The 9,123-nt window shown below is 39.4% G+C and overlaps 1 protein-coding gene across 1 annotated transcript; it reads right to left on the bottom strand.

Annotated features, from left to right (window-relative positions):
• Positions 1-2,630: 2,630 nt before the first annotated feature.
• On the bottom strand, positions 2,631-8,413 carry LOC146318479 (proenkephalin-A-like). Its single transcript, XM_084733147.1, has 3 exons — positions 8,090-8,413; positions 7,414-7,560; positions 2,631-3,501 (listed from the first exon to the last, which is right to left on the bottom strand). The coding sequence occupies exons 2-3, from the start codon at positions 7,555-7,557 to the stop codon at positions 2,914-2,916; spliced, it is 732 nt and encodes a 243-aa protein (XP_084589273.1). The 5' UTR covers positions 7,558-7,560; positions 8,090-8,413; the 3' UTR covers positions 2,631-2,913.
• Positions 8,414-9,123: the final 710 nt, after the last annotated feature.

Genomic DNA, 9,123 nt, shown 5'->3' with positions numbered 1-9,123 from the left:
CATGCTGACAGTCTAAGAAATATGGTTCTGAGCTGTCTGACTCTTTCCTTGTTGCAGAGCAGTTTGCTGACACTGTGATACACTTCCATCAATTTCAGATATGGTTCATTTGCTAGTCACCGGAGAAGAGTTCATTATAGCACATCAAAGTGATGTAGACGATTCATCCTGCTCCTCTCTGACTCTTTCCACTGATGGGTGATCCATCCATGACCAGAGGTCTGTCATCCACTTATTTCAGCCAGGTCATGGGGGTTTGATTCTTGTGGTCACACCTGGTTCTGCCCTTTCTGCTTTATTTTCTGGCCCATAAGTTGTGGATAAGAAATTCTATGAGCTCAGCTAAGTCATCCAAACCCCTGATTGCATGCCTTGTGTGTCATGTCAACATGAAAAAGCTGTACTGTACCACAGAAGACACAACTACTGCTCACCTGTCATTTAAATTTCTAAGTTAGGTCCCTCTGATGAAGATGGGTTGGTGTTGCCTAACACCACACCACAGGAGCCAAGACTCAGTAATAACAGGGTACATATTCATGTAGGCCTACATACATACATACATGCATAAGTGTCCTCCTGCCAGTGCAGATCCTCTCTACCACCAAGATTCCTGTGTCTAGACTCTCCAGGGCCACACACAGAAACTGGTAATCCCAGGCTAAACTACAGGGGACCTGTGGGAGCAGCAGTGGGTCCCAAACAGATAGCGTACAGGCTGACTGTTGACACCACCAAGACGGGAGTGGTTTGCCAATGGAGTACCAGTGTCCCATCTACTCTCTCTGCCTTTACTGCCATCCTTCAAATATCTGGGGAGCATTCTCTGACGATAGCGGCATTGACAACAGCACCCAGAGCCACATTAAACAGGCATCAGCAGTCAACTTGGCATCAGCTGAGACTTGGTACTCAGAACATCATCATCCCTCAACAAAGGTTGCTGTAAACCAAGCAGTCTATGTCACCACCCTCCTGTATAGCTGTGACTGTCACATCAAGTTATAAGAGTGCTTCCAAATGAGCTGTCTCCAGCACATCCTAGAAGTGACCTGACATGATTATGTGCCTCACACTGACATTGTATCAAAGCCACGATCACCCAGTGCCAGCAGCAGTGGCTGGGGAACGATAAGGATGCCTTTCAGAGTGTTTTACAATCCGCTGTATAGTGGTTGACACTCAGCTGGAGGTCTGTAGAAGCACTATGAGGTTCAGATGAAGACCTGGAGGATGTTGCTGCTGACTCAACCACTTCGCGACAGCTGTGTAGGGATGAGGTTTGAATTCTGGAGATGGGGAGGACAACCAGAAGACAGCAGAAGAGAGTGACAAGATAGGGCTGTTCAGCAACCAAATATCTCACTGTTAAAGAATGCCCCTCGTCAAATTTCAGTAAAAAACACAAATGCATTGCTTGTCAACAGAAGACAAGATGCATACTGGTGAGCTCAGCCAGCATTCTGGCATTGCTCCCCTCTATTCCCCAGTGTCATCCACTCGTCTGCATGGTCAGGCTAGCCCATTCAAGTCTGTTCTGGCCCTCTTGGAGCTCAACATTGGTTTAATTTTATTTGCCTTTACAAATGGTAGCTGAAAGAGATTAAACCAAAGTACTTAAGGATAAGTGTGGTTGTTGAGTCCATCACAGTCTCAATGAAAAGTTGCTCCTTGAATTCATCTGCAGCACACCACTATCAAGCGTCGTTTTCTCTACTTTCTCCTCTAGAATCTGCCCATAAGTCAGATCATAATAAGTAAGACTCCACCCCCTGAAACTGACTAGTGTTATTTAAAAAATGACAACTGTCAGCCTGTGACTGTGACAGAAGTAATAAGTTTATTTAATGAGATATCCCTATGCAATCTCTCCCCTTTATAAACTATAATTTTGACATATTAACATTTACAATTTCAGTTTCATTAACTTGCTAAAATGTCTCCTAGTTTTCTTTCACTGTCCAGCCACCAAATTCCAGATGAGTGAGGATCTGAGTGCATAAAAATGACTCATGACAATTTAAAGCAGCAGTGAGTACTTTGAAGACACCTCTGCCTTTGATTTGATTTTCAGCTTACATACATATTGCCTTATGTAACTGGTGGATTTTGTTGAGGTGCCGTGTGGTCTGAGAAGATGACCTGCTGACACAGCCCCTACCTCTATCTATTTTGATTTACAGGTGGAAATATTAAACAATAATATTCTCCTGCAAACTAGAATTGGACATCAGTCCAAGATAAAGCAAAGTGAAACAAGTGTGCCTCAATAAAGATGCAACTACAACATGATCTATTTTTTCATGTCAGGTGTCAAGTACAACTAATTCTGATAACTTAGTCCATTGATATTACAGAACTTTCCTCATATTTCTATGTAAAGTGCTGTATTTAATTAAACATTTATTTTGCTTTTCTTAGGACCAGTTTTATATAAAGCTTGAAAGCAACCAATGCCATCAAGTTATATACTGTGTTTATATACTTGCATGTAATATGAATGTAAACACAGCAAATATTTGTATAGTTGAATGTGCGAAGAGCCCTTGACTTCTGAAACCTAGGTACTCGCACACAAACTTAAATACCGTCATTTTTCAAAAAAAAAATCATACACTCGAACAACACACCTCGATCAACAGATTCTTTTAATAAATAATATCATCATGAAAACCAAAAGCAGACCAAAAAATGATTTGTATACATCTGAACAATATATGTTTATCTTTTTTATCATTACAGTATCAATTGAACCAATGAAGTAGGCAGCAGCACGTTTTACAAAGCCAGATGATGCAATGTAATTAGCAGAGCAGGTTGGCAGTTGATTCAAACAAGTCCAGACTACAAGGTGATTGGTTGAACAGAGGGGGTTGGAGGGGTGGGGGTGTGAAGGGTGATAACTGTGGCGTCCTAGTCCATGAACCCCCCGTACCTCTTCTGTAGCTCGCTGCCGTTCTCCCAAGCCCGTTTCAACACCCCCCCATTCTTGCTGCTGTCCACCAGCCACTCAGGCCTGCCCACACGCCTCATGAACCCTCCGTAGCGCTTCTTGAGCCCACGGCCTAACACTGCCTCCAGAAGGTCACTCTGCGCCACCCCTTCTTCAGCCCGACGCATGAAACCTCCATACCTCTTCACCGCCTCGCCGCCCTCACCATCCCCCTCACTGCCATGCTCGGCCACAGAATTGAGAATCTTTAGGATCTCCAGGCGAACGTTTTCTTCCTCGTCCTGGTTTCCAGGATCCTCTAGTTCCCCCTCTGGAGACGAGGAACGTCGAGACATGAAACCACCATAGCGCTTCATAAAGCCACCGTACTTCTTGGCCAGCTGGTGCTCTGGTGATGTTGCGTCCTTATCGTCAACGGTCATGGCGCCCACTGCTTCCTGCTCAGAGGAAGGATTCAGAGGAATGTGGTTCTCCTCCTCCAATAGGAAGTCCCGGCACAGACGGAGCTTCTGGCTGTCCAACCCACCCTCACACTCAAGCGAGCATGTCTGGAAGAATCAAAGTTATTATTATGGCTTTTCATCATGAACTTTATCAATACAATATTTACCGATTACAACATGCTATTGTGGTTCCACTGAAATATGACTGAATCACTGTGGTCTTTGCTATCAGGCAAAGATAAAATTGTTTTCATATTAAATAACCTCTCAAACATTGATACAGATTTGTCACTTTTACCAGGGAAAACATGGATCATTCAGGTGTTTAACCACAGTGTGATTATATAAACAGCTGCAAAATAGATTTTTTTTTCCTGAAAATAAAATGAGAAGATGAATGTCAATTCCACATATGCACGTTGAGTATGGAGCTGGAATCATACAATATACTGTAGTTGCCTCAGGATTTTTTTGGTGGGGTGGTGATGTTTCGTCAGTAGTTTAGTCTGTTGCTGTTATGTTCGATACAAAACCAGGCCTGTTTGTGAGGTTAATAGCTCATTGTGGCACCATTGGCATTTTTATTGCAGCATGATTATCTGTGGAGAACTCTTTTGGTAAGCTTTCAACAATAAAATAACAAAACTACACATCATGGCTAAACTGACAACATTGTGTTGAGTCACCAGTGAAGGGAGCTCTACCATTAAAAACTACTGATGTAGTCACTAACTTACATGATTCAGTATCATCAGTGTTTATGTTTGGTGTTAAAGATTCATTTGTACATGCACCTAACAGGCTAGTTTTGCAGCTGTAGGAAGAACTACATGTTGAATAGTTCTTGACAATTAATTCACTCACTTTAAACAGGCTTTAACATGCCAAATGAAGTGATACCACCTTATGGGAAATGTAGGATTCAAGATGTGTGGGCCTCTGCTGCTTCAATTTTTACCATTCTTTTTCAAATATGTCTCTTACAAGTTCTAGTTTTAGGGAAGTGCAACACAAAGTTCCAAATTATCTCTTTAATGCACAATGATTGAAGCACTTTATCACTTTAAGGCATTAAAAAGGAAAGTGGCCATCTTAATAGAAAACATTTAATTATAATGATGATGATTATAATTAAATTTAGAGCTGCAATGATTAGTCATTTATGAATTTATATTAAGAAAAAAAAAAACAAAATTCTATGATTACAACATCTGAAATATTAATATTTTCTGTTTTCTTTACTCATTTATGACAGGAAACTGAACATATTCTGGTTGTAGCCAAAACTAGATATTTGAGGACGTCATCTTGGGCTTTGGGAAACACTGATGAATAGTTTTCAGCATTTTCTCAGACCAAACAACTAATTAAGTAATCAAAAAAAATAACTGACATGAATGATTATTGTCAATAATTTTTAGTTGCAGCTCTACAAATACCATTACCTTTATTTTCAAAACTTGTATTTAGACGATGCACTAACTTTAATATAAAACAATTTCCTACCCTCTATTTTACAAGTATTCAGGAATTTATTCTTGACAAGACGAAAAAAGTAAAAAGAACTATGAGTCAAAGCTGAAATGATCAGTCACAAATCAATTAACAGATATACAGAAAATTAAATGGCTATAATTTAGATAATGGATTCATCATTTAAATCTTTTACGATGCAAAAATTCTAAATAAATTCTGGTTTCAGCTTTGAGTTTTGGCCTTTAATCTTTGATATTGAATATTTTTGTGACTGTTGTTATCATGAGCTTTGACCACTGGTTTTGCTAAGCACTGTTGAGGATGACTCATTATGAGCACTTTCCTCTTGTAAAGCAGTATTCATAGGACTGTGTACACTAGAGTATATCATTGCTAGTTTGTCCCCGACTTAATGATTTTTGATTGAATATTTATTTTTATTTCTTTTTCTTTTCTGATTATGTTCACACGTATGTTGCTCCTGTTTGGTCTTTTTTATATTTATTTTTAAAGATATTAAATATCTGAACACAAGAGAACTGAATGCATTTAAGGCTATATAAAATGAGTTTATCTTTTGTGTTTTGATCACTTGGGAATGGTTCTCGTGGTGAAACTGATTGTGATAGGACTGCTGTTTGAAGCTGTAGTACAACAGAAAGAGAACAGAAATTCCATCTATTTTTTTTCTAAAAAAATCAAAAACATTTTTATCCCACCCCAGTCATACTGTGACAATAAAGCTGGAAGAACTGTTCATTAAATTTAAATGCAGACACAGATAAAGAAGGCTCTGCCACTCCAATGTTGTATCGATATAGAGAAATACAGACAAAGACTACACAAAAGAAAGAAGCGGTCAATGAGGGAGAGATTACAGCAGTCAACAGATGACTTGGGAAAACACAACAGCCCATTTTGTCTATGATATCACTCATGTACCCTCTTAACAACTTAGAAAAACACAGTTTCTCCCTTAAAACCATCTGTCCCAGCCTGTTCCTCACACATTCACACAGTATGCTTTTCTTCTAATGGAAGCCTCCCCTATAAAAGCCATGCGTCCTCCACCCCACCAGCCACTTATCCCAGTCATCCTTTAACTTTGTGCGAACATATAACCCCAGTGGCAGGTGTATAATCAGACCAAAGGCATCTGTTGGGCCCATAGGGCAGAATTCACTTATTTTGAGCCATCGGAAATTCCTGTTCGATGGCATGGAGGACAGATTCTTGCTGAGCTTTCAGTGCCGCTGGCTTATGAAGACAGAATTAATGAACAGGAAAATTGAATTGAGGACATATTGGCACCTGAGGGGCCAGGAGGGTGGAAGGCATCAGCAGCCTCTGGTGGCTATAACAGGAAGTGCACAACAAGTAATGGTGGAAAGAGCTATATCCTTCCCTTCTATCAACATTCACTGGTTTCTCTGTGATGACATATTTTTTTTAAAGTGTAAGGAATTCAGGGAATTAAAGTGTTCTGTCAGAGAATTTAAAGGCATTTACAAAATCTTGAGCTGGAAGAATATATTTTTAGAGAATGGATGCCCTCTCCATTGTTGAAGGTTACAGAATTATAACTTTTCTACTAAACTGCTTTTAGAGAATTAAGTGCTAAAAAAGTGCTACAAATCCACTACTATGTACATTTTTCTTGTTCACTTCAGAGTGGTTGTATCTGAAAGGAGACACAATAAGAGATTGTTGGGGATAAAAATTTGGAGTTGTGGTTTTGTTTCAAACAAGAAAGGAATTCTGTTTTTTATTTGTTCATTAAATAAATTTGTACCAGTTAAGCAAAGATGTTGATATCGCAGAAGCACAAAGGAGAGCATTTTACTGCAGTGAGCTGACAGCGTGTGAATTTTGAGAAAACAATAAAATGTGCTCTATGCATTTTTGTTGGGAATCTATAGAATCTATTCTAGTCTAAAAACTAATTGAAATGGAAAAAGAGGACATTGAGGCATGGACAGTAAAGAGAATGTAAGGGAGGAGGGAAGAAGAACAAAGGAAAGGAAAGGAAAGGAAAGGGGAAAACTGGAGGAAAGCTCTCAACCCCCCTATTAGTATTGGCTTGAAGCCTGCAGGACAATATTACCATGATTACAATCATCGACACGTTGAAGGACGAGGGATTCAAATGTGAGACGGGTGAAAAAGGGGACAGGAGGAATTGAAAGCAGAGAAAGAGGAAGGGAGAAGGATAAAGTATGGAGTAAAGGAAAATCAAGCCCCCAGAAAAGGATCCCTACTGATGAAAGGAGAAGTGTGGCATACTGTATATTCATTTTTAAGTTTATGGGACAGTATTATAAGAATTTTCTAGGTCTCTCATCCCCTGAATGGGAAAATAGAAAATAAAATAAAATAGTTCCTAAGTAGCCTATTTTCAAAATTACTTGCTTTGCTTAATTTATTACAATACTAAACGTATATATACATATATATTATATTATATTATATTACAGTATATTATAATATGTTAGAAATATAAATACATTTTTTTTTAGTAATAATGAAATATAGTGACATTACCAGGGAGGAGAAACCAGACTGCTGTCCCAGCAGACGGTACACACACAGTGCACACTCCTTCCCACAGTCCGTCCCAACCACCAGCGACACACACATCCCCAGAACCAACATCCACACGCAGCTGCTGTGTGCGAGGGCAGCCATGAACTGAGGACAGACAAACAGAAGCATTACAAAAACTTCAAACACAGCCGTATTTTACTGTTGAAATGATAAACATTATACTTAACATTAAATAATTCGAACTGCAATGTAAACTAATACATTTTTAAAAAACGAGCATTTTTAAAAGGCGAGAACAACCATAGAAATGTAATGTGTCCTTTAGCAATTTCTACTACTAGCACTATTACATTTACCACCATAACTATTAATACTCTAACTAAATCTGCTTCTACTGCTGACAGCCTATTACTATGACTAAAAATATTGCATATTAAAAATTGTAGATTTAATATATTATCATACAGATGACAGGTTTTCTAGTGTAAAATCAATTAATACATTTAAAAATATATATTTGAACATATGACATGAAAATTCCTCTGAGTGTATATGTGTATAGTAGATGACTTCAAAAGTACTGTGATTATGACAGTAGTAGTAGTATTAATTATTGTAGAAGTAGTATCACTAACAGTATCGGTAGTTTGCAGTGAAATAAGTTCACTCTTACCTCTGTGTTGTTTTAAACAATATTAAAGCCGGTCTGTGCTCTCCTGGTCCGCGCGCGCCCTCGGGGTGCCGGCAGAGCGGGAAACAGTTGAGTGGCGCGAGCCTGTGCACCCAGTATGTGTGAGCGCGGCTCCGTGTGTCAGAGTGGTCACAGTTCACACAGCACTGTCTGTCTGTCTGTCGGTCCTCTCTGTCCGTCTGTCCGCTGTCTTCAGTTCAAATTCACACAGAGTGAATGCTGCGTTCAGAGTGTCACCGGTCAGTGGCAAAAACGACCACTGTGTAAACTGTGAAGTGCTCGGTGAGTTCTGCGGCTCGTGCCTCCGCGGCTCATTTAAATAGTTCTTTTGTGGCTTACGTCACCAAGAATAATGGGGAGGGGGTGGAGGGGGTTAATAAGCGTGATGATGTGACGTGACAGCCTCCCCCCTCTCTTTACCACACACACACACACCTTAGTGTCACACACGTACCCGTCATCTGTTTTATTGCTTCTCAGAAAGTCTTTGACATATATAATAAATGGCAGTCTACCATGCAGGTTCAGTGTGGGAATAATATTTCATGTTAACATAAATGTCTTTAGGTGTGTGTGTGTGTGTGTGTGTGTGTGTGTGTGTGTGTGTGTGTGCGTGCGTGCGTGCAGAGACGGGCAGCACTTCAATTACATGTTTTTAAAATTCATATTTCATCACTTTTGTGTATTTTCGTAACCAAATACTTGAAGAGCTTGTGTATTTGAAATAGTTATTTGATTTTGTTGTCAAAAAATACATTTTATCTCCGTGTTAAACTGTAGAAAACTGTAGCACTGAACCAGACCTTTTCAGTTTCTGTTTTTAAGGTAATGATTATTTGTTTAAGGATGTAAATGTATATTATTCTACAGAACTGTCAGTTGGTATCAGTTAAGGTTTGTGTTATCATGTTAGCAATGTTTAAGTTGACAGAGACAGTATAGACCAGGGCTCTGCAACCTGTGGCTCTTTTGCCCCTTTGCAGTGGCTCCCTGTGGCTCTGACAAAAATTATATGA

This window comes from Lutjanus erythropterus, chromosome 12, assembly GCF_056507025.1.
Source record: "Lutjanus erythropterus isolate fLutEry1 chromosome 12, fLutEry1.hap2, whole genome shotgun sequence".
Taxonomy (NCBI): Eukaryota; Metazoa; Chordata; class Actinopteri; order Lutjaniformes; family Lutjanidae; genus Lutjanus; species Lutjanus erythropterus.
This window is presented reverse-complemented; position numbering and strand designations above follow the sequence as displayed.